Source organism: Pipistrellus kuhlii, unplaced genomic scaffold (genome assembly GCF_014108245.1).
Source record: "Pipistrellus kuhlii isolate mPipKuh1 unplaced genomic scaffold, mPipKuh1.p scaffold_m20_p_38, whole genome shotgun sequence".
Classification (NCBI taxonomy): Eukaryota; Metazoa; Chordata; class Mammalia; order Chiroptera; family Vespertilionidae; genus Pipistrellus; species Pipistrellus kuhlii.
In genome coordinates this window covers 3,740,425-3,766,539 of record NW_023425538.1, presented here as the reverse complement: position 1 = coordinate 3,766,539, position 26,115 = coordinate 3,740,425, and the positions used below count along the sequence as shown (strand labels likewise).

The following is a 26,115-nucleotide window of genomic DNA, read 5'->3' as shown; positions in this document are numbered from 1 at the left end:
GAGTGGTCGAGGCTGTGTGTCCAATTTTGATCAAGAAGCTCTTCAAGCTCTTTTGGTGCAAAATCCTCTTACCCAACAAGAGCTTGCGACAACTTGAAATTGTTCACAAAAAACAATTTCCAATCAATTGCGTGCACTTGGCAAAGTCCAAAAGTTTGGAAAATGGGTTCCTCATAAGTTGACCGACAACAACCGTAATCAAAGAGTCACAATTTGCAGTTTGCTCCTCTCTCGTCAAAACCGTTTGCTGTTTTTAGAGCAAATTATTACCGGAGATGAACAATGGGTGCTGTATGTTAATTTGAAAAGGTGGCCTCAATGGTTGGACAAAAATGAGGCTCCGCAGCCCACGCCAAAACCTGACTTGCATGCGAAAAAAGTGATGTTGTGTGTTTGGTGGAATTTTAAAGGAATTCTTCATTATGAACTTTTACCATCTAACCAAACCATTACAAGTGCAGTGTATAGTGCCCAATTGGAAAGGTTAGCCCAAGCTTTAAGAGAAAAAGAACCCGCGCTGATTAATCGGAAGGGCGTAATTCTTCACCAGGATAACGCACGACTGCATACTGCAAGAATCACTGCTGAAAAACTGCGCCAGTTGGAATGGGAAGTTCTCCCTCAACCTGCATATTCTCCTGATATTGCCCCTTCCGATTACCATTTGTTTCGTTCTTTGCAAAACTTTCTTCTTGGAAAAAAATTTAATAATGAAGAATGCCTCAAAAATGCATTGACCCAATTTTTTGCATCAAAATCACAAGAATTTTACAACAGAGGGATTAAAATGCTTCCTGAGCGTTGGGCACAAGTAGTAGAAAACAACGGCAACTATATTGTTGATTAAATTTTGTTGTATTGTTTAAATAAATTAGATTTTAAAAAATATTAGAAAACGACATTAATTATTACTAGACCTAATAGTACTACACTAGTGGTCCAGTGCATGAAATTTGTACGGGGAGGGGGAGATGTTGCTCAGCCCGGCCTGCACCCTCTCCAATCTGGGATTCCTCGAACGATGTCCTACTGCCGTTTTACAGGGATCGGGCCTAAACTGGCAGTCAGACATTCCTCTCACAATCTGGGACTGCTGGTTCTAGCCACTCAACTGCCTGCCTGATTGCCCCTAACCACTCTGCCTGCCGGCCTGCTCACCACCAGCTGCCACCTGCCACTGGCCTGCTCGCCCCCAAATGCTCCCCCCTGCAGGTCTGATCAACCCCAAAAGCCCCCCCTTGCTGGCCTGCTCACCCCCATCTTCCCTCCCCACTGGCCTGCCCATCTGCAACTGCCCCCCTGCTTGCCTGCTCACTCCAACTGCCTCCGCCGCCCCCTCTTTCCCCCCCCCCCCCACTGTCCTAATCACCTCCAACTGACCCCCACTAACGGCCTGCTCACCCCCAACTGGCCCTGCTACTGGTCTGCTTACCCCCAGCGGCCCCTGCTGTCCCATCCTGGCCTGATCACCCCTACCACCATCCTTCCCCCCCCCCCCCCCGACCCCGCAACCCAAGGTCCTAGCCCCTCCTTTTTTTTTTTTCAGTGCCTCCTTAAGTGGAGGCTAGGCTGGAAGCAAGTGTCTAGGGTTTATTTATCTTCTATAATTGAAACTTGGTAGCCTTGAACAGAGGCCAGGGCCGGCCAGGGCAGGCGGGAAGCTTGGCTTCCTACATTGCTGGGGCATCCCAAGTCTCCTGCTTTACTCCAGCTCCATGGCCAGCCACCATCTTGGTTGGGTTAATTTGCATAGTCGCTCCTGATTGGCTGGTGGGCTTGGCGTAGCACAGTGATGATTAATTTGCATGTTTCTCTTTTATTAGTGTAGATGAGTAAAAATAATACAGCCAATACTTGTATATCACTGTATGCCATAGCCTAGGAGTTATGCTCAATTATTATTATCTCCAATTTATAGATGGGAAAACTGAGGTGAAGAGAAGCCAAGTGTCCTGCCAAGGTCTAGCTAGTTAACTAGCAGAGCTGGGACTTGAACCTGGGTAGTTTAACCATTATACTACAGGTACCACATCAGGAAACATCTCCAAGATGGTAATAAGTAAGAAAAGCAACTATGAGAGCATTAATCTGTGTGTTTTTTTAAGTTCATCCCTCTCTTTTTTTTTTTTCTTTTTTTTTTTTTTAATCGTCACCCAAGAATGTGCTGAGAGAGAAAGAGATCAGCTGCCTTCTGTTTGCACCCCAATCAAGGATTGAACCAGCAACATTTTTCTGCAACTAAACCACTCTGGTCAGGCTTTAATTCATCCTTTTATATAAGCATGAAATGATACAAGCATTTAACCTTATGCAACTTGAACTATGCCAGTTAGCAAACTAAAAACAAAGAAGGCACCATGCAATTTAAGCACTTTGGGTGACTGCAGCCTCCCTTTCACCGAGAAGCATGAGAACACAAGATCAGTGGCCCTTTCTTTTGTGGGGCCGGAGGTGAGCATCTTCAGGCCATAGAGGAATCTCCTCTTGGAACGGTGCATAGTTTTCAGACTCCTTGGGCCGTAGAGGCCATGCAGACTTGAGGCCTGGTGCTCTTCTATTCTGACCACCTTCTGTGTGGTCAGCACTTTTCAGGGGTGGCTTTCATTCACTGCCATGTTTCCTCTCGCATGCTCAAGAAGGAAATCTTAAGTTCTGTCTGAGACTCCCCTCCCCTGTTCATTTATGAGCATTTCCTTATAGACTCACAGAGAAAGGTCTGGAAGAATAAAAGCTGTTCACAGAGCCTCTCTCAGGATGTGGATTCAGGGCAGGGCCTCATACTTGCAAAAACTCAAACACATAGATTCCTGAAAGTGGAATTGCTGTATTAAGCTAAAATAGCATGCTCACCTGAAATTTCAGTGGGGGGCAGCCTTGAAGGTCTGCGTTCTTTACCTATGAAGCCTGCACTATAGGTAGGTAGTGTCAGGATTGAGTTATGTGTAGGATACCAGTGGTGTCTGCAGAGAACTGGACAATTTGGTGTCAGAAATGTTGAGAGTACAAAACAGATCATAATGGTATGCAGCCATGGTCAAGTGCCTGCTCATAGTGCTTAAACCCTTTGGAGTCCAGTCCCTGCTGCATTACTCCCTAATGAGGTGTCAGTGTCCCATCCATCCATCTTGTTTCCTGGGGGAGCTCTAGAGTGGTCCCGTTTATACTCCAGTTTCCAATAGAGTGGGGAAACTCATTGGGGGAGAAAACAGATTCTGCACTGACGAGCTGTGGCTGCCTTCCCAGAGATTTGTCTTTATGGATTGATTTTGAAGATACTTGCGTCATTCATGTATTCACAAGACTCTCATCTTTTAACTGCTTTTTATTTAGAATGTAGTGGTGAATGCATGGGAGCATAGTGTCCAGGTTTGAATCCTAGCTGCTCCACCTGTGTGAGACTTGGCCCTGTGGCCTTTGTCTCATCTATAACATGGGCATGCTAAGAAGTTCCTACATTATAGTTATTATCGCACACAAGCTAATGCATGCCAAGTGTGTTGCCTCAAGCCTCACACATTAGGAGCAATCATAGTGTTAGCCTTATTGTTTATTCCTGTCATCACCATATTATCTCTCCCCTGGTTATTGGACTGAAGGAATCAGTTTGCCTGCAGACAAAAAATCCAGTAAGACTCAAACAGGAGCTTGCAGCAAAGAAAGTAGGGTTTCTTTTTAGGAAGTAGTCCATGCCCAGAATCACAGGTGAGCTAAAGCTCAAATATCTGGCTCCTCAATGGCTTCCAGGGGATAGTTCGAGGTGGGGAGGGGCATGCAACCATTAATCATGGTGACCAAGGGAGTTAGGGTCATGGTCTTTATCAATTGGTCAGGGCTAGGTTAGAGGGTAGTTTATCATTGCATCTGTTCCTGATGTTAGCCATGGTGTCTCTCCATCTGGTTTTGCCAATTTTCTGGGTCTGGAGCTGAAACAAAATTGAAGCCTAGATGTTAACTCTAGTTTGATTAAAACTCTGTCCCTGTGTTCAATAGACCCAAGGCTTTGTTCCTAAGATTGTTTGATGCTGAACAGAATCTCATTGTCCTGAACCTTAATGATTGATTAAGGGAGTGGATGTGCAAAGGGGTGGAAAGTAGATGAGTCAGGGTGCGCCTAGGCTGGATAAGGCCTGTTTGGATCCAATGGAAAGAAGAATAAAAGGTCAGATTAAAGAAGTGGTGTTTCTGTGCAGATGCACCTTCTCCTCTGCACGTGTCCAAGAACACATGTCATAGATTCCAATCCACTGCAGACTTGAAGCTGCTTATAGTCTAAGGAGGACAAACGATACTCAGAGGCTTAAAAATCCTGTGTGCTAACTCCTGTAGTCGAGGATGTGTGCAGACCCTCAGAGCACAGCAAAGGGAGAACGTGAGTGATCCTGACGGGGATGTGGAGGGAAGTATGTAGGCCAGCAGCACTGGGGGACAAGAGGTGTGTACAAGGCTCCCTGGAGCAGCAGTCCTGTGAAATACCACCTGTAGTAGTTCTCCAGGACTCTTCAGACCAATAATTGTTATGGTGCATGGCCCCAATCAACAACATTCAACCCTGCAGACCACCTGGTCCCCTTCAGACCACACCCACTACTCAGGCCTCTGCCACACCTACTTGCCTGTCTCTCTGCCTAGGCTTGCTCTGCCTATGTGTTCACTGGCTCTCAGATTTGAAGCCTCTGGGACTTAGTGTCAAACCCTCTTCTCTTTGTTCTCTCTTCCTTCCTCTGTCCTCAGCCCTGGATACATATTAGAAACAGCTGCAGAACTTTTTTTTAAATTTTTAAATTATTTTAATGATTTCAGAGAAGAAGGAAAAGGGGGAGAGAGATAAAAACAATGATGAGGGAGAATCATTGACCAGCCGCCTCCTGCACATCACACACTGGAGATCAAGTCTGAAACCTGGGCATTGAACCATGACCTCCTGGTTCATAGGTCAATACTCCACCAGGAGCCACGCTGGCCAGGCTGCAGAACTTGACCCCACACCAGACCAGCTGATTCATACTCTCTCGGGGTGGGGTGTGAAGCACCTGTATTTTTACAAAGCTCCCTACTGCCTCAAATGGACAGTTGGGGACAACCCCATAAGGCCTTGTCCATCTGCCACTCCCAACTTTCCTGCCCCTGCTGGTCAGCCCCACTTATCAACACACCTGGTACATGACCGGTGCGCTCTCTTCATGCAGATTCCAGGTCGGACAGCACCCCCACAACAAGCCTTCCTGGTCTTCTCCCAACTGTAGATGAGTACCCTCCACCCCACCCTCTCACATTTTTGTTCATTTATACTGCTTACCACGTTTGAAATTACCTTGTTTTCTGTCCTTGTTTACTTATTTCTCTGGCTTCCCTCTACTGCAACTAAGTTCCTGATACAGGAGTGTAGTCTGTCTTGCTCAGGGCTTTATTTTCAGCACATACAACAGTAGTACATTGTAGTAGGTGCTAAGAAACATATTAAATAAACGGATGGGCTTTAAGTACTCAGTGTTTGTGGAATAAATCAATGAGTTATACATGCCTGATAACATATAACAATAAGTTTTTAGTGCTTTCTTAACAATAATTTGGATTGAATGATTTATAAGAATGTGATGTTTATTGTATTGAATGAATGAGTTGTAAGGACTAGTTTTTACTTGACAAATAAATTGCTTATATCTGCCCAGAAACAGTTACCATGTGTATGCCCTGAGGAGCCTCCGAGAGTAGCCCTTAGACACAGCTCTGAGCTATCCAGATCTTTTAGGTCCCACTGAGCCCCCATCACTGTGACTGGATCACATTTCTAAGAAGGAGAAACACCTTCAGCAAATCAGGCAGCCTTGGATACAGAAGGCTACCTGGGAAGGAGGCCTTGGCTCCCTGCCACCCCCATCTAAAGGCCTTCGAATAGGCAATGCCCTCCCTCTCCCTTTCCCCATGTATTACTTTCAGCTTCTTCCCAGGGGCAGATACACCTGGATACCAAGCAAACTTTATTTGCCCTCAAGTCACAGACCCCTACTTGTGCCAGTGCTTCCTGGTTCATCCATTTATTTATTCACCAGCTATTTATAATATTACGGCTTTTTATTTGTCAGGTCTGTGTTTTTTTAATATATATTTTATTGATTTTTTACAGAGAGGAATGGAGAGTTAGAAACATCAATGAGAGAGTCATTGATCAGCTGCCTCTTGCACGCCCCCTACTGGGGATGTACATGCCCTTGACCGGAATCGAACCTGGGACCCTTCAGTCCACAGGCCAACACTCTATCCACTGAGCCAAACTGGTTTCAGCGAATGTTCACCTTGTAATACATGTGGGATACATACGTGGTGATGTTATATAAATACATAGATAGATACCTGACTTTGGTGCTCAGCAGAATGGTTGGATCTGGAGATATTTTAGTGTGTGTCACCAGGGAGGAAATTGAGAATCAGAGAGGTCCAAGACTTTGCCCATAATCATTGGGTCTGCCCAACTTCAGGAATGAAGCACCTGGGTCAATCCCAACTCTGCCATCACATAGCCATATGGCCTTGAACACATTACTTCACCTGTCTATTCCTCAGTTTCCTTGTGTGTAAAATGATGTCTACCTAAATGAATTGTTGTGAGAGTTGAGAAATAACAGATGTAAAGTGCTTAGAAAAGGAACTGAGCTACATAGAAGGATGATAAACATGGTAGCCATGGTAAACCAATATATGTTTTATTGTTATTTTATTATATAACTAAAATGTCCAGTGTGGGGGAGTGGAATAGGGTTGACTTCAGGTACAGCTTGATGCAAATGATGACTGTAGTCCCCAGATTGTCTCTAACTATTGGCCCCTTTCACAGACAGTTCTCCCCTCATAATCACAAGATGGCTGCAGAATTCCATTCCTCACATTCTATCAGAATCAGGGTAAGAGGGAAAAACACTGTCTTCAGCACCTGCATTCCTGGCCAGGACGTCACTGGGCCTCACTGGTTCTGATCTGGTCACATGGTTTGTTCCTGAGCTCCAGAAGGAGCCCCTCTTCTAGCCCATTGTGGCCCCACAAAGCAGGGCCCTTCAGAATCAGGACACCTAGACCATGATCTTTGTCTTTTTCCACTGTTCCAGCCTCTGGGCTCTAGAGGCTTGGTTAGGGAGTATCCCAGTTCCCCAGTTTCTTCAGAAGCAACAGTCTGTGAGCATTTATAGAGATATGGATAGACCCTGACCTTTTGAGGGGCTAGTGTGGCCATCCCCAGGGATAAGTCCTCATGACCCTAGGGCACTCAGGACAGTCACAGATTCTGACTTTCCCAGCTTCTCTGGCGATTGGAGTAGCGAACAAGTGACCACATTCTGGCCAACGAGACATAAAAGGAAGTCTGTTGAGCCAAAACTGGTTTGGCTCGCTGGATAGAGCATCGGCCTGCGGACTGAAGGGTCCCAGGTTCGATTCTGGTCAAGGGCATGTACCCCAGTAGGGGTGTGGAGGAGGCAGCTCATAGATGTTTCTCTCTCATAGATGTTTCTGGCTCTCTGTCCCTCTCCCTTCTTCTCTGTAAAAAATAAATTTAAAAAAAATTTTTAAAGGAAGTCTATTGAGGTAGGGGAAATGCTCTGGCAGATTCTCCTTCCTGATTGGGTCAGATAGGTAGAAAAAACATTCTTACATTAACTCTTTCTTTCCTCCTTGCCCATGGTTCAGTGAGAAGCTTAGCTATGGCCGCCAGCTGCACCACGATGCCACAGTCAATGTTGAGAACCAGCAACACACTGTGCAGGGCTGGCGGGAGAGAAAAAGAAAGTGTCTGACATCATCCACTGTACCAAGCAAGAAACTGTCGTATCTACTTTCTTGTTACATGAGATAATGAAATGTTTTTGTCACCTGAACCACTGTTGGATGATATTCTCCTGCTTGCAGCCAAATGCATCCCATGTGACTGTCCCACTGCTGCTGACTTCTCATTGTGCTGTTGTGTTGGCTCCATTTTTCCCTTTGTCTACCATTCCCAGGTTCTTTCCTTGCACACCATGCCATGTATTAATCAAGGTTCTCAGATGGCAACAGCAGAAGCCACACTTGGCGATCTTGGCTTATAGAATTAACAATACAGAGAATGGGCAGGAGCGCAGGAACACTGGAGGAAGGGAACCAGGGGTTCCCAGCGAAAGCCACGCCACACACAGGGAAAGCCAGGAACACCATCTCCCACCATTACAGGACATTCCCCAGCTTCTATGCTCTTCTGAACCTTGCTCAGATTAAGCAGAGAACATTGGCTTGCTGGCTAAGCCGGAGTCCTGTGCTTACCTTACCCCTGGCTGTGGTGTAATTGTGGGGAGGGGATGGAGCTCTTGCCTAAGATACATGAAGGGGTGATTAATAGTAGCAGTCACTGTGAGATAGGTGGTATTATCCCAATTTATAGATTAAAATTGAGTCAGTTTCAGTAACCAGGCCATGGCACACCATGTTCTGAACCGAGGCTGTATGTCTCATAATGGAAATCCCCATAGGAAAATCAGGGTGCTTTTAGGAAGGTGATGCTCAACAGTGAACAGCTGGAAATGTCCCAATGTGCACTAGTTCTTGAATCCCAGAGAGGCTGTGGGTATCACTCTGCCTCAGAGTGTCACAGGGACATGGCTGCACCTACTCGGAGAGCAGATTTGTGCAGAGACCAGGGCCTTGACAACATCTGTGTGTTTTCGCAGAAGGGAACAAAACGGATTGGGGGTTTCCAACTGAGCTGAAAACAAAGTGCCATCAGCAAAACCCATCTGTCAGGAGGAGCTTGTGTAAACAACTCAGGGTCACATCTCAGTGACTGGTTTTCCCAACTAGACCAAATGTGGCTTCTATTGGTGGTTGTATACAGACTAGTTCTTTGAACTCTGCCAGGCTGGCCCAAGGGTGCAGCTGCCCTGCTTAGTGCAAGCAGTGCCCTTGACTGGCCAGACAACTGAGCCTGGCCTAGGACCCCACGCCCAGTAGGGTGTGGGGCATCATGACCTCAGATATAGACTCACCCTAGTTTTTCTCCATGAATCTGCTTCATGCTTTCCCCTTTCTGTCAAGTCATGCCATACCTCTGGGCACACATGTACACATACACTCACAACACGAGGCTTAGCAGTTCTTCACTTGGAGAGAGAATACCAACACTTGCTGACTAGAGTAGCTATGTCTGGCTCCAAATTCCAAAGGAAAGAAAACTTACTGGTCACCTTGAACCAGATACCCAGCCCAACCAGATACCTAGACTGGTACTCTGAGAAGAATCAGGCAACCAACAGATTCTGCCACAGACCACGACTCACTTTCCCTTTCTTCTGTAGCAGAGAGTTTCATCTTCCAGAAGTTCAAGGTAGAGACGAAGGGAGATGATCCTGCAGAGTACTTCAGGTTGCCATGCAGAAGTACAAACTTGCTTCCCCAGAGGTCTGCAATTCAGGGTACACTTGCATGTCAAGTTAGAAGCTGTCTGTTCACTCATTCATATAATAAATAGTCCTAGACACTGTTCTAGGGACTGGGAATACATGGGTGACCAACACAGACACCCCTGCCATTCTGAAATTGATAATGTGTGGTGAAAAAAGTACGTAAAAAGATAATGAACAAAAATAATTTCAATTGGTGTAAAAACAAAGCAGAGGGGGCTGGTGATAGAAAGAAAGGCTTTGAGGGGACCAGGCTTTTGTGGCTTCATAGCTTGATTTGGGAAGCTTTACTGAAGAGCTGGCCTCATGGGAGGGAAGCCAGCTTGGTGAAGAACCAAGGAAGGCTACCCACATGCCTGAATGGGGTTTGCTGTGTCAAAATAATAGAAAAGAAGAACCGTGTGGTGGGATCTTGGTTGGGAATGGTGAGTGGCATCAGGGAGACTGGTAGGGGTCAGATCCTGTGACATTTGGGGGCCGACAGAAGGAATTTAAACTTTATTCTAACAGGAGCCATTGAGGAGATCTCAGAAATAAGAGATTTACCACCTCAGGTTTCTAGAGACATTCCTCCCCCAGTGCTCATAGTAACATCGGCCCTTCTCATTTTCTTTCCAGTGAGGTAGCTAGTCCGGCAGATTGTAGAACAGGCCAACAACAGTCCAGCCTCTGTATACAACCACCAATAGACAGGACTCAGAGGACAGCAGAGCCTGTTCCATGAGAAAAGTCAGTCAGATCCTGGAAGTGGGAAACTGTGCACAAGTGATCCCATAAATAAACAGCATCAAGTAAAGGGGGTGGCATTATAAAGTATCATAGAAGAGACTTGAGAAATATATTTGCGAAAGCCGAATATGGATCTTGTTTGGATCTTGGTTTGAACAAATCAGCCTCAAAGACACCTTTGAGACAATGGGGGAAATGCAGTACAAATGGAATATTACATGGTATTAAAGACTTCTCGTTAATCTAGATTGGTGTGATGAAGTTATATTTTTAAAAGCCTTATCTACTAGAGATATAAGCTAAGCTATTCATATAGGTGAAACGGCATGCTATCTGGGATTTACTCTAAAATAGTCTCTCAAAAAAAGTGTAGGAGGGGTGGATGGATAAAATAGCAATGGCAAATACAGTAGTCCCCCTCTTATTCACAGTTTCAGTTATCTATGGTCAACTACAGTCCAAAAATATTAAATCAAAAATTCTAGAAATAAACTATTCATAAGTGTTAAATTATGCACCATTCTGACTACCTCACTTCATCTCATCACATAGGCACTGTTTCATATCATCTCAAGAAGGATGAGTACAGTAAAATGAGGTATTTTGAGAGAGCATATTCACATAACTTTTACTATAGTATGTTGTCATAATTGTTTTATTTTTATTATAACTTACTGTTGTTAATCTCAAACTGTGCCTAATTTATAAATTAAACTTGATCATAGTTATATATATGGGGAAAAGCATAATACATAGGATTCCACTGGTGGTCTTGAAGTATATCTCTCACAATGAGGGAAGAATCCTATACAATAAAAGGGTAATATGCAAATTGACCCTAATGGCGGAACAACCAGAACTACCGCTGGACCTTGATCACCTTGCAGTCCCTTTCCCCAGCCAGCAGGCTCCAATCACCTGATGACGAATGGGGAACCCAGGGTGGGTGGTGGGGAATGTGTGCAGCGCCAGGCCAAGGCTCCCACCCCACTGGTCACCACACACACAGAAGGCAACCCATGGCAGGGCGGGACCGGCTGCAGGCAGTTGGGAAAGATGGCCCCGATCGCAGGCCAGGCCTAGGAGAGTACCCATGCATGAATTTCGTGCACCGGGCCTCTAGTGCTGTAATAAAAGGCTCTTCATAGTCTTTTCTCTGCTTTGGGGTATGTTTGGAAATTTCCATAATAAAAAGATTTTTTTAATTGCCTGAAGCTGTCCAAAAAAGTCACTCTCTAGAAGCAGTAACATCACATCTCACCTTTGCCTTTTCTCCCTTTTCAGCATGGCACCCCTGCAGCCTGCTGGCCCTCTTCCCCATCTGCTGTTTGCTCTGCCCTGCTGAACCACTCAGACTGTAGCTCCGGGACAACACCTGCCTCCTGAGATTGTCCTGGCTCGGCTTTCCACAGCAATGGTGGAGAATTGGACTCCACAGACTCATAACCTTCCTGTCAGGCTTCAGGAACCAGCATCCTTCATCCTGGGACTGGTAGCCCTGAACAATGGCTGAGGGCCAGAGGACCCCGTAAAGTTACTCCGCAGCTTATAGGGGCCAAAGCATTCCAGTGCCTGTGGACTATGACCACTTATCGGCCCATTCCCAATGATGGCATGGACCCGGCAGCCAGCTGTGGGGTTAGGGGAGGCAATGTCCTCCCCGGGCCCCAAACAGGAGACTATGCTCCCATGGGATTCTGGGTCCAGAATGGCAGCATGCCCCAGCCTGTTGGTGAGAGCCCAGCTACTGCCATCACCCGCCCCAGTCCCACCACCCCCACAGTGCCCAAGATGGGTGTGCGTGCAAGAGTGGCTGACTGGCCACCCAAGAGAGAGGCCCTGAGAGAGCAGAACAATCCAAGCCCCTCACAGGACACAGATGGCACAAAGACCACAAAGGTGGCCCATTCCATGAGGAGCATACAGAATGGAGAGCCCTCCGCCAGCACCCCAGCCTCCTCAGGGTCCCGGGCCTTCCACCGACTCTCCAGGAGACGGTCCAAAGATGTGGAATTCCAGGATGGGTGGCCCCGGTCCCCTGGCAGGGCCTTCCTCCCCCTGCGGCATCGTAGCAGCAGTGAGCTCACCCTTAGCGAGTGTGACATGGAGGACATGGGGGAACCTAGGGGGAGCCGGCTCATGGGAGCCTTGCCTCTCTTCCGCGAATATGGGAGCACCTCCTCTATCGATGTGCAGGGCATGCCTGAGCAAAGCTTCTTTGACATTCTCAATGAGTTCCGGAATGAGCAGCCAGAGGCCCAGGGCTCCCAGAACCTCACCAAGCTCCTCCAGGCCCATTCAGGCCCACACCTCCCAGGGAGCGTCAGCGGAGCCAAGGGAGATCTCTGCCATGAGCAGCCCACCAGGGACAACCTTCTCCCGCTACAGCCTGGGAAGGAGAAGGAGAGGGCCCGCAAGAAGCCTGTGCGGGGCCTGGGCAGTGGGGACACAGTGGACTCATCCATTTTCCGGAAGCTGAGGAGCAGTAAACCAGAGTGTGACACTGGCCGGTCCCCTGGGGAAATAGAGGAAGGGCGGAGCCCCCCAGAGGCCAGCAGGCCATGGGTCTGCCAGAAGAGTTTTGCCCATTTTGATGTACAAAGCATGCTGTTTGACCTTCATGAGGCAGCTGCCAACAGGGTGTCCTCGGCCCAGAGGCGGAACACCACCACTGGGGCCTCAGCTGCCTCGGCCATGGAATCCCTTACAGTGTCACGGGCCCATGGCCTTGGGGGCCTGGACCCGGCCTTCACCAGCACGGAGGACTTGAACTACAAGGAGAACCTGGAGCAGGACCTGGGCGATGACAACAGCAATGACCTGCTGCTCAGCTGCCCGCACTTCCGCAATGAGATTGGTGGCGAGTGTGAGCGCAATGTGAGCTTCTCCCGGGCCTCAACCACCTCCTCGGGCAGGAGCGAGTGCCGCCTGGCCGAGCCCAGCCTCAGCACCTACCGCACCAACGCCAGCATCTCTGTGCTGGAGGTGCCCAAGGAGCAACAGAGGACGCAGAGTCGCCCGAAGCAGTACAGCATTGAGCATGTGGACCTGGGTGCCCGCTACTATCAGGACTACTTCGTGGGCAAAGGTGACTGGGGCAGGCGGGCGGGTGGTAGCTTGTCTCTGAGACTCCCCTGCTCATTCACTCATTGTGTGCTAGGAACTATGGCAGAGCAGAGCTGTGAAGATTTAGTGAGCAAGCGTCAGAACACAGGGCTGGCACGCCAAATCCTTGAACCATGTGAGGCATTCATTTAGCAAATATGTGCCTGGTTCCTGGGGATACAATATTGGCCAGTTAAACACAAAAACCTTGTTTCCTATCAGTATAATGTTTTAGGGGTGGGTGAAAGGCAAACAATAAAATTAGATGAATAGCCTGGCCAGTGTGGCAGTGATTGAACATTGACCTATGAACCAGGAGGTCACGATTCAATTTCTGGTCAGGGCACATGCCCGGGTTGTGGGCTTGATCCCCAGTAGGTGGTGTGCAAGAGGCAGCCTATCAATGATTCTTATCATTGATGTTTCTATCTCTCCACATCCCTTCCTCTCTCTGAAATCAATAAAAACATTTTTAAAACTAAGTAAATCGATAAAATATATAAGGTATCATAGGGTAGGGAGTGCTATGGAGAAAAGTAAAGCAGCCAAGAGAAAAATAAAGTGTCAGGGTGGGAAGTTGTGATTTTCAATAGGGAATGGTTGGGAAGAACCTCCTAATAGGTGCCATTTGAGTATTGAACTGAAGTAGGAGGGGAGGAAGACTAGTGACAGTGTTTCCAGCACAGGGAACAACAAGTATTAATACAATAGTTCTGAAACACCAAATAGGAAGAAGGCCATTGTTCCTGGGCTGAGTAACTGGATGGGGGGAGAAAGAGCTAAGGCAGAAAGGTGACAGGGGCAGATAATGTGGGACTTTGTGGGCCATAATGAGAACTCTCACTTTTACCCCAAGTGAGATGGAACTGCAAGAGGTTTCTGAGCAGGAGAGGCCTGATCTGGCTATGTTCACAGCCTCCCTCTGGAGGTAGAGAGCCAAGAAGGAGATGATTGACGCATCTAGGATAGGGGCAGGGAAGAAACAGGGAGGTTCTGGATCCCCTTTGAAAGTGGAATTATTGATGTTTTGAAGTCATTAACACCAGGGAGAGACAGGCTTTATATATCATTAAGTTTATTGGTGCTGGTGGGACAATTCCACGAGGCAATGTAACATAGGACAGAGACCACAAACCCAGGCAGGACACGTACAGAAATAAGCACACCAAGCAGGCACTACACAAAGGGCAGCTCCTGCTCAGCTCCAGCTCATTGTTGTCATGTAGGGAATGCAGACACACTCAGGGTTGCCATCCTTTATGATTTTTTTCAAGATTCTCCTAAAATTCAGATTTTTTAAAAATGTGAATTCTTCTAATGTTTAAATGATGGTAACTGTATCAATTCACAATTGCTTACAACTACCAATAACAGGCTTACCACAGCATAGCAGTTTATTTCTCTCATGAAGAAGTTCAGAGGTCAGCAGCTCAGGGCTCATATTGTTACTCCTCAGCATTAGTGGAATGCCAATCTGAGTACATTGTCTCCAGGCCTCAGGTGGTCTCCTGGTCCAAGATGGTTGCTGGAGCTTTAGTCATTTCATGCTTGTTTCCAGGCAGAGAAAGAGAGGACAGGATAAGGGCAAAAAGGCAGACCTCCTGTCAAGTCAATCCCTTTTAAAAAGTTTTCTCTGAAGCCCATCCAACTGTTACTGCTTATTGTCTGCTCCTATCTGCAAGGCAGGCTGGGTAATAGAGATTTTTAGCTAGACATACTCTCTCTTTTTTCTTCCCCCAAGATTAGAGGGTTTTCTTAAAAAAGGAAGAAGGGATGAATGGATAGGCAGCCAATACTTCATAGCCACTAATTGAAAACTTTAAAGCAGTGTCCTACTCAAGCATAACCACAAGGTTCAGAGTGCAGTCTCTGCAGTCAGGCAGCCCTGGATTCGGGGTGTTCATCCCATAGCTTATTAACTACATGACACATTTCTTCCTCTAGACTCCGTGTCCTCATGTGAGGAATAGACATGATTGTAGTAGTATTACATGCCCAAAAACAAAATGACACAGAAATTGAAAATAAAGGAATTAAAAAAGAAGTTTCAGTCAGTTGCTAACCAAGAGAAAGCAGGTAAGGCAATATCAATATCACACAAAACGGATTTCAAGGTTAAAAGTTCTTTTAGGAGGAACTGAAAAGGCCATTTCAGGCTGATATTTAAAAATTCATCCAAAAGCTCTAATAGTTGTGAACCTTTGTATTTGCCAACCAGGTTTAGGGGCATATGTATATGTATACAGGGAGAATTGAACAAATCCATAATCAGTGGCAGCAGCTGACAAGGCCTCTCATTGAAATTGATGGATCTAGGAGCCAAAACAATAAGGTGGACATGGATTTGAATAACCCATCAAAACTGGGTTTTGATATTAGTACATATTTATTTTGTATACATATTACATATACATATGTATACAGTTATGCATATTAATTTTGTACCTAATTAACAGGATACATTCTTTTTAGCTCACATCTAGAAATAACTACATGAAAGGATTGTAATGAGGGTCAAATAGGATTGTACATTAAAACATGTAGCTCTTCATTAGGCTGGTAGTAAGTACTCATGCAACTTTTTAAAAAAGCAGCTTTCTTTAAAAAGTATTTGTAGCCCTGGAAGTTCATAAATTAATTAGTCATTGGTCATTATTTATTAAGTGCCTACTGTCTGCCAGGACCATTTGCGAGATACCTGGGTATGCATTAGTGTATTAAAAAACAAAACAAAACAAACAAACAAAACAGCAACCGCTTTAGGAATGAACTGGTATTTGTGGAATATAGTATTTACTCTGTTCTCTGCCAGCTGGGGAAATTATTGAACCCACTGTGGGTGCTCTTCTGATTGGGTCATTAACTAACATATTATTTGGGCCTTAGATAAACCTTTGATTTGCAAAAGCATCTCATGAAATTAGGCACCATCAGTTCAACATCAGTGCACTGGGATGGGAAGGAATTTCTAGGTACATGCTGACTTCATGGACTTGGGTCAAGTCAGACTGTTGGTGGGTATCCACCACAGGCAGGAGATACTTGGGGAATACAGGAAGAACAGTTTGCTGGAAGCAGAATAAAGCAGCATGTTTTAGAAAAGGGGTGAGATAGCTGTCATTTCCTGGAGCGAGCAAGAGACTTCCTCCATGACTCATTATTGGCTATGTAAGCACAAGGGGGAAAAAGAGTAGTGGTTAAGTCCCCTGGGTCTATAGAAATGCGATCAGATAAAGGTGATGCTTATCGGTCCTTTTTCTGTGACAAACGTCATGGCCTGGGAGTAGTAATAGCTAGCACTGCTCACTTGTTTGTTGTGTGCTTGGCTCTGTGCTGAGTGTTTAATACTTTTTAACTTAATTCTCACAATTATACTGAGAAGTGGGTCCATCCTTACTGATCCCCTTTTACTGATGAGAAGACTATCGAGTGACTTAGGGCAAATAGCTAGTCAGATTTCAAAGGCTCTTTAGCTAGAATCTTAATCACTTCTAGAGTGTTAACCATTTCTTGAGAGGTAATTTGGCAGCTAAACTAATGAACATTTGCAAATGCAGAAGAATCACAATGATACTGGGTGGTTATGTGCTGTACCACACTGAGCATTTTATATTTGTAATTTAATTTCATCAGCTCTATGAATTGTGGGTAATGTCAGGGCCCTCATTTCTGAGAGAGCACTGAGGCTCAAGTTGCGTGACTTGGCTGACATGGTATAGTAAGATGGATGTTCACCTCTTACGGACTCTCCATCGAATGTGGCCATGTCTGGACTGAGAGCCTGCCCTGACCCGCAGTCCCCTCAGCAGACTTGCCATGGGATATTACCAGAGAGCTGTCTCTGAACTCACCTACTCTTCTCTCACAGAGCATGCCAATTACTTTGGTGTAGATGAGAAGCTAGGGCCAGTGGCCGTGAGCATAAAGCGCGAGAAGCTGGAGGACCACAAGGACCATGGGCCTCAGTACCAGTATAGGATCATCTTCCGGACCCGAGAGGTAGGTTCGCTATTACATAAATATCTGTGCACTCTTCCTCCTTGCCAGGAACTATGGGCAGGCGCTTCAGCTCCTTCATCTCATGTAATCCTCCTGATAACCTCAAATCACGAGTCTCCCCATTTTACAGAAGAGAAAACTAAGACTTAGAGAAATTAAACAAATCTAAGATCAGTGAATGAGTATCCAGGCCAGAATTGGAATCTGATGTGTCTATCTGATGTGCAGAGCCCTGGGTCTTCTATTTGCAAGAAATTATTAAAGGGATGTATGCAGAGGATTCTTTCAGTACCATGAGATATCCTGCAGAGTGGAAAAAAGATTTAAGGCAGCTTGCCTGGGCAGAGCAGGAATTTGGAAATCTCAACCCAAAGCACTGCTATTGATACTGATGGCTCAAAACACTCTCATTGCATTTCTTCATCCTGCATTTAGAATTCCGTTGTCCTGGCTTAGTCAGAGGCCTTCCTCTTGGTTACATGTCAGCTGTGACTAAGGAACAAGGCTTATTGGGGACACCCTGCTTGATTAGGCTCTAAAGTTGTAAGTAACAAAAATCTACTTCTAACTTTAAGCCAGAAAGATAATTCATTGGTTCATGTATCTGCAAATCAAGGGGTGGGGCTAGCTTCTGGCATGGTGGCCCAGGCACTCCAACAGTGCCACCGGAGAACTCTGCCTGCTCATGTCTCCATTCTGCTTAGCTTCATTTTAGATTGTGAATGCCATTCTCTTTTGCCTCTAATAAACTCTCTTCATGTCACAGGAAAATGGAGACTGGCCTCTCAATTCTTCTATATCTTTATGCCTTCCTTTCTACAGGGAAGATACTCTTATCTGCTAAGTCTCTGGGAAGGACTCTGATTGGCTCTGCTTGGATCACAAAGTCTGCATCCTGGGCCAGCCGTTGTCATCAGGGATGTTAGAGGAAACTGGCCAGATCTAAGATAATGCATTCCACCCAGGGAACAGGGGCAGGGCAAGGCATTGTGATTGACAGTTTTATCAGAGCCACCTGGCGGAGGCTGCCTGACAAAAAAGAAGGGGGGGGGGGGGGGGGGACACCTGGGTGAGCAAAAACAATGGAGATTTCCAAAAAACCTTTCCAGAAAAGGAACAATTATTAGCTGGGAAGATCCCTAAAAATGGGTCTCCCTCAGCTCTGCATAGCCCCTTGGGCCTGGCCTTTGCCTAAACATGATGTGTGAGGCCATCCAAGCCTGGAACTCATTCAGATAGGCAGATGCTAATTCAGGCGTCTTCAAACTTTTTAAAGTGGGGGCCAGATCACGGTCCCTCAGAGAGCTGGAGGGCCGGACTATATGAACTACTAATTCCTACTGTAATACCTCGGCTGCGCTCACTGCCCAAAAAACCTGGCGGGCCGGATCAGACTCCTCTGCAGGCCCCATGTGGCCCGCGGGCCGTAGTTTGAAGACGCCTGTACCAAGGACCCAGCCCCAACCCCTCATGAAGGCCTTCCCACTGAGGGGAAATGTGATAACACAGAAGCTTTGTGGCAGCTGAGGGGAGGCAGCCTCCAAACTTTGTGCCCATTTTGCAGGAGATTACCTGTCTCTGCAGCACTCCTCCCTCTCCTTGCCTTTCTAGCCACATGAGCACTGGGGCAGAATATGAGGAGACAGCTCAGCTCACACTGTATGAGACTGTTGTATGACATGGGAAACTACTAGGTGTGGTGGCAATGATCAAATACAAATAATATTTACTACAATTGTTTAGCACTATGTGTTGGGCATTTTCTATACCCTCTTATGTCTGTTCACTCACTTAAATGTCATGACAGTTCTGTGATGAAGGCATTATCATCCATTACAGATGAGGAAACAATCATAGAAAGGTGAAGGGACTTGTCCAAAGCACAGTGAGGTGTCAGCCTGTGCTCCAGCCACAGCTCAGCTGCTTCTGAGATTTTAGTAACAGTTTAGACTCTATGCTGACCCATTCATGAGGTGTGAACTCAGCTTAGTGTCAGTATTACTACTATTATGTTATTGTTTGTTGTTGTTGTTGTTGTTGTTGTTGTTAGTGGAAATAGAATATGTAGAATGGATTTTTAAAATACCAGACTGCATTGCACATTCTGAGTCATGAGACTTTGGTGTCAAGATGATGGGTCAGGGTGCAATATTTTTGCTGTGGCTCCTTTTCAATAAGTTTGAAACTGACTTAGAACCATTTCTGGCTTGTGCCTGCTTCCATCTCCTTGCTACCCACAAAACCAACCTCCAGTCTGTCCATAGAGATTCACTCAGGCCTGGCCAGTGTGATTCAGTGGTTGAGCATCATTCCATGCACCAAGACATTGCCAGTTCTATTCCTGGCCAGGGCACATCTCAGGTTGTGGGACGTGCAGAAGGCAGCCAATTGATATTGATTCTTTCCCATCAGTGTTGCTCTTTCTCTCTATCTCTCTCAAGTCAATAAAAATTTTATCTTTTTAATAAAAAAAAAAAAAAGAGAATCACTTAGCCCTACCCTCTGACAGCTCTATGCTGGGCACTGAGGGAATAGTAACAAATAAATTATGTAGTGTGATTGGACAAAGTAGAAAGTAAAGCAAGGAAGGAGAGATGAGTATGAGGAAATCCTGGTTTGGCCATTAGCAGTTGTGAAACCTTAGGCATATAGCTTCTCTCACAGCCTGTTTACTCTTAGGAATTTCAGTTTCATAGGACTGGTGTGGGCTCTGTAACATTGTGCATATAAAGTGAGCAGTGCTGGGCCTGGCACTTAGGGAAAGGCCAGTGAAGTCAGCAGTGGGAGTGGTCTCAGTCCACTGTCCCCTTGTCCATGCCAGTCAGTCCTGTGAATTTTGACCTGCCATGAAGTTCACAATCACAAGCAGCCCTTTCTCTGTCTTCACACACACACAGGCCATACATAGATTCAGCCCTAGGCTAAGTCCTTGCATAGCTGCTCTGTTGGGCACTCAGGCCCAGGGGCCTCATCATCTGGAGTTGGAGGGAGAGGCAGCAAGATTTGCCTGGCTCCTTCCTAAGACCCTTTATATGTTGTGGTGGCAGAGCAGAGAATTTCATAGTCTCAGAGTAGTTACAACAATAGCTAACACTTTTAGCCAAGACTGGTTTGGCTCAATGGATAAAGCGTCGGCTTGGGGACTGAGAGGTCCCGGGTTCGATTCCGGTCAAGGGCATGTACCTTGGTTGCAGGCACATCCCCAGTAGGGGGTGTGCAAGAGGCAGCTGATCGATGACTCTCTCTCATCGATGTTTCTAACTCTATCTCTCTCCCTACCTCTCTGTACAAAATCAATAAAAAATATTTTTTTTTTTTTTAAATAGCTAACACTTTTATGTAGCCTGTATTCCTGCCAGGCATTGTCCTGTGTGTTTTCTATGCACTGATCCTTCAAATTCTCTCTACAGTCTCATTATGATCCTTGCTCTATAGATGAGGACATTGAGGCCTGTGGCAGAGCTGGACATAGACCCAAGCTGCCTGGGGCCTGAGCTCATGCTCTTTACCACTCATCACATTCACTCTCAGGTCAAAACTGAATTCTGACTGGAGCAGACAGCCTTGGGATCAGTCTAGCTCTGCCACTCATTAGCCGAGTGACCTTCAGCAGATGGATTTACTTCTGGATGCCTCAGTATCTTCATCTGTAAAATAGACTTTGTGCTGCCCCCTGTTTCTTGGAGTGGCAAGAAGAGCACAGGTGTGAAAGCACAAGGCTGCAAAGCAGGGAGCTCTAAGAGGCAGATATTATGACGACACTGCTGTCATGGCTGTCGCCCTCTGTTGCAAGGTCAGGGTATACTCTGGAGAATAAGGATTGAGTTCATGCACAGAGTTCTATCCTCCTGTTTACACATATGTAGCAGGCTCTTGTAAACTAAGGCAAGGGGGCAGAGCAAGGGCCCAGCTGTTTTCCAAGCCATCTGGCTGGTCTGGCCCATATGGCCGCCACCACCAGCCACCAAGCAGACAGCCAAGCAGGCCTACATCTCCTGGCAAAAGGAGTGTAAGTATTGGCAGCACTGAGCTTCCCACTGGGGCAAGAACAGAGTTGGAGTTGGGTTTTAGCAGCACACACCTATGCTGGACAGGACAAGTCCAGACCAGGACTGCCCTATCATCAGCCTCTTTACTGGCAATGTCTCCCATGACATAGGGAGCACCAAACCAGGAACTGCCTGGTCCACCAAGATCAGCCAGTTCCATTTAGCCCTCCCAATGGTGAGTTTTTGACAGACCTTAGTTTTGTGAAGGTTAGAGGTTTGTATTTTTATTTTTTGTTTATTTAAAAAGTAACAGTCACTCACTGTTAAGAATTTAAACAGTACCTAAGTGTACCTAGTAGAAAAGGAAGAATTTTGATTGGGACCTTTTAATTCTTAACTGCATGTGTGGTTTTGTACAAATACATTTGACACATGTACATATAATAATGGCTAACACTATTGCATGCTCACTATATGCCAGATACAGTGCTAAGTACTGTATATGTATTAACTTATTGAATCCTGATAACCTTTTGAGGCAGGCACTATAATCTCTATTTTATAGACTAGAGGCCTGTTGCACAAAATTCATGCATCAGGGAGGGGGCCTCAGCCCAGCCTGCACCCTCTCCAATCTGGGACCCCTGGCTCCTAACCACTCACCTGCCTGCCTGCCTGATCGCCTCTGATGGCCTCTGCCTGCCTACCTAATCGTCCCTAACTGCCCCCCCTTTCCCCCCCACCCCCCCGCCAGCCTGATCACCCTTAACTGCCTCTGCCTACTGGCCTGATTGCCCCTAACTGCCCCGCCCCTGTCAGCCTGGTCGCCCCTAACTGCCTCCTCCGCCAGACTAGTTGCCTCTCACTGCCCTGCCTTCTGGCTTGGTTGCCTCTAACTTCCCTCCCCCCTGCTAACCTGGATGCCCCCAACTGCCCCCCTCCCCAAGCCAGCCTGGTCACCTCTAATTGCCCCGCCCCTACCAGGCTGGTTGCCCCCAACTGTCCTTCTCTCCCCGCCCCCCGCCATCCCCAACTGCCCCCCCACTGGCCTGGTTGCCCCTCACTGCCCCCACCCGCCTTTCCCTGCTGGCCTGGTGGCCCCCAACAGCCCTCCCTGCCTGCCTGGTCACCCCTCACTGACCCCCCCCACCAATCTAGTCGTCCCCCCTGCCGGCCTGGTCGCCCCTCAGTTACCCCCCTGCTAGCCTGGTCGCCCCTCAGTGCCCCCCTCTGCTGGCCTGGTCACCCCACAGAGCCTGCTATTTGGTTGTTGTGTGAGGGCCCACCGGCCAATTTGCATATTACCCTTTTATTAGTATAGACTAGTGGCCCAGTGCATGACATTCATGCACAGGGGGGGTTATGTCCCTCAGCCTGGCCTGCACCCTCTCCAATCTGGGACCCCATAGGGATCAGGCCTAACCAGCAGTCGGACATCCCCCTCACAATCCAGGACCATTGGCTCCTAATTGCTCACCTTCTGCCTGCCTGATTGCTCTTAACCACTCTGCCTGCTGGCCTGTTTGCCTATAACTCTCCCCGCTGCCAGCCTGATTGCCCCTCCTTGCTGGCCTGCTCGCCCCCAACTTTCCCCCCTGCCAGCCTGCTTGCCCCCAACTGTCCCCCGTGCCGGCCTGTTCACCACCCACTGCCCTCCCCTCCTGGCCTGATGGCTCCCAATCATCTCTGCCTCAGCCCCGCCACCATGGCTTTGTCCAGAAGGATGTCTGGAAGTTTTCCTGGAAGGTCTAATTAGCATATTACCCTTTTATTAGTATAGATGAGGAAAAGGGCCCAGGGTCACACAGCTGGAGAAGTGGTAGAGCCAGGATTCAAACCCAGGCAGACTGACTTCCAAGTGGCCTCCCAGGAAAACATGCTTAAAGGAGGGTGGATGCAGCACAGAGAAAGGCAGGGATATTGGTGGAGAACCATCTGTGTAGATAGGAATTTCCTTGTTTACGTGGCCCTGAGGTCCTTTTGTGGCTCACCTGACAAGTTTCCCCCAGTGAAATGCCAGGGCCTTGCAGGCAGAGCAGTAAGTGTAGGTTTTATTCTAAAAGTGATGGGAAATCCTTAGCAGGTTCTGGGTAGAGCAGAGACATGATCTGACTCAGGCTGTGGAAAGAAGGGACATGGGTGAGGTGGCAGCAGGGCAGGAGGAAGGAGGTCTGGAGGAGGCTGCTGTCACAATCCAGGTAGTACATGGCAGTGGACAGGACCAATCAGAGTAGAGGTGGCCACTCAAGCCTGCCAGTGCCCTACTTACTGTCCCCAGCAAAGAAGGAGAGCTTGGGGAGCTTTTCAAGTAATGGCTTTTGGTCAAGTAGTCAGAGTCAAAATGTGACCATAGGCCTCCTGTCTCCATTGTGGAAGAGAATATGAGGATTTCTGGTCCACGCTGATCCCTGACCCCAGCAGAGGGTTCTTTGGAGCAGTGTCTGTGGGATACTAACACGCTGATCTTGTTGGTGCATTAATTGAAACCCATAGTTCCAAGGCCACCCAGATTGGCATTGCAAAGCATAAGACGTCATTGCTTTTAATGATCTATTTCAGTACTCCCCTGCTTATGATAAGAGATTTGTTTGTGTATTAACTACCAAGATCAGAACTGGGAACTCCCAAGCATGAGGTCATTCCATTTCTTCCACGCACACCTCTTTTCCAGGTCCAGTTTGGCAAGGGTTAGCTGTACGTTTAAAAGCAATGTCATGACACATTATTTTTTGCCACCTTCTGTGACTGTTGACTTAGAGTGAGTATGTTTTACTAGTTAGAATTGGTCCTCCTTAGTCTTTAAACCATAGACCCAAGTATATTTTGTTTGGGTGCTTATAACAGTCCCTCAGGGAAGGGTTTTTTCCTTGTACTGCTGCAGACCTTGCTGTACCATCTTGGTGTGGTCCTGGAGCTGCTGTGCCTAACCCCACGTATGGCATCACCTAGTGGCCAGCAGCACATGGTGGATAGAAGTCTGAGCTATGGTTAGTGAGAATGCAAAGCAACAGGAGTTCTCAGACAGGGAAAGTGGAAATTGGTACAACCACTTGGAAAACTTTGCAGTGCAATATACAATAATTGAATATTAACTTACCTGGTGTTGCAGCAATTTCTCTCCTAGGTATAAATCCAAAAGAAAATGTGTTCTTGTGCTCTAAGAGGTGCTTCTGTGAATGTTCCTGACTGCACCTCACAGTTGTCCATCACTGGAAGCAGTTTCCATGCTCGTCAACAGTAGAGTGGATTAAATCCATGGTGGTAAATATGTCAGCCTCTTGCAGCAACATGGTTAAATCTCATACCCATAGCATTCAGAGACAAAAGCCAGATATAAAAAAAGAAATCCAAACTGCAGGAAACTAAAAAATGGGCATAATAAGTTATGGGGTTAGAAATCAGGATAAGGTTTTCTTGGGGAAGGAGGGGAAGGCACAGAAAGGTTTCTGGGAGCTGGTTGTGTTTTTTTTTATATGGGTGGTGATTACCTAAGTGTTCACTCTGTGATAATTCCTTCAGCTCTGCTTATATGTGTTATAGATTATACTTCACAGTAAAAAAAAAAAAAATTAAAAATTTAAAAAAATTTAAAAAATTTCAAATGAAAAGAATAATGAGCTTTGGAGAATTCAAGCCTGGGTTGGAACCTGGTTCAGCCACTTAGCTGTGGTGACCTTAGATAAGGTGCCTAACCTCTTGGAGCTTACATTTTCTTTTAAGTTGTGAAGGATGTCTTTTTTCCCCACATTTTAAAAGAATATCTTTATTGTTGAGAGTATTACAGATGTCCCCTTCCCCCACTCCCACCCATTACTCTTCTCCACTGGGTTCCCACCCTGCCCCAGGCCTTCACTATCTTATAGTCTGTGTCCATAGGTAATACATATATGCACATAAGATCTTTGGTTAATTCCCACCTCCCACCCTTCCCCACTTCCCTCTGAGATTCATCAGTCTGTTCCATACTTCCATGCTTCTGGTTCTGTTTTATTCATCAGTGTATTTTTTCATCAGAATCCTTGTTCATATATTTTGCTTTTTAGATTCAATTGTTGAGAGAATACCCTTCAACATTTCATGTAATACTGATTTGGTGGTGATGAACTTCCTTAGCTTTTTCTTGTCTGTGAAGCTTTTTATCTGACCTTCAGTTCTAAATGAGAGTTTTTCTGGGTAGAGTAATCTTGGTTAAAGGTCCTTGCTATTCATCACTTTGTATATTTCTTGCCACTTTCTTCTAGACTGCAAAATTTCTGTTGAGAAATCAGATGACAGTCATATGGGTGCTATCTTATAGGTAACCAATTGCTTTTCTCTTGCTGCTTTTAAGATTCTCTCTTTGTCTTTAACCCTTGGGCATTTTAATTGATGATGTCTTGATGTGGGCCTCTTTGGGTTCATCTTGTTTGGGACTCTGTGCTTCCTGGACTATCTATTTCTTTCACCAGGTACGGGAAATTTTCTGGCATTATTTTTTTTCCAAATAGTTTTCAATTTCTTACTCCCTTTCATTTCCTTCCGGTACACCCATGATACAAATGTTGGGATGCTTGAAATTGTTTAAGAGGATCTTTACACTATCTTCATACTTTTGGATTCTTTTTTTCTTTTTGCTGTTCTAATTGGGTGCTTTTTGCTTCCTCATATTCCAAATTGCTGATTTGATTCTTGGCATCCTCCACTCTACTGTTGATTCCCTGTAAATTATTATTCATTTCAGTTAGTATATTCTTCATTTCTAACTCGTCTTTTTTCATGTTTTTTATGTTTTTACTAATTTCCTTGAAATTCTCACATAGTCCCTTGTAGCTCTCACTGTAACCATTGTGATCATGAGGAAAGAGACAGCATCATTATAACCATTGTTTTGAGTC

The 26,115-nt window shown here is 46.2% G+C and overlaps 1 protein-coding gene across 8 annotated transcripts in view; it reads left to right on the top strand.

Annotated features, from left to right (window-relative positions):
• The window catches only part of SIPA1L3 (signal induced proliferation associated 1 like 3), a 353,179-nt gene that overhangs the window by 196,752 nt on the left and 130,312 nt on the right, over positions 1 to 26,115 (top strand). For all 8 annotated transcript variants that reach the window (XM_036408270.2, XM_036408269.2, XM_036408265.2 and 5 more), the window contains 2 exons: positions 11,433 to 13,236; positions 17,122 to 17,252. In XM_036408270.2, the coding sequence (XP_036264163.1) occupies positions 11,730 to 13,236; positions 17,122 to 17,252 (1,638 nt within the window). In that variant the 5' untranslated portion in view covers positions 11,433 to 11,729. The remainder of the gene's footprint in view (positions 1 to 11,432; positions 13,237 to 17,121; positions 17,253 to 26,115) is intronic.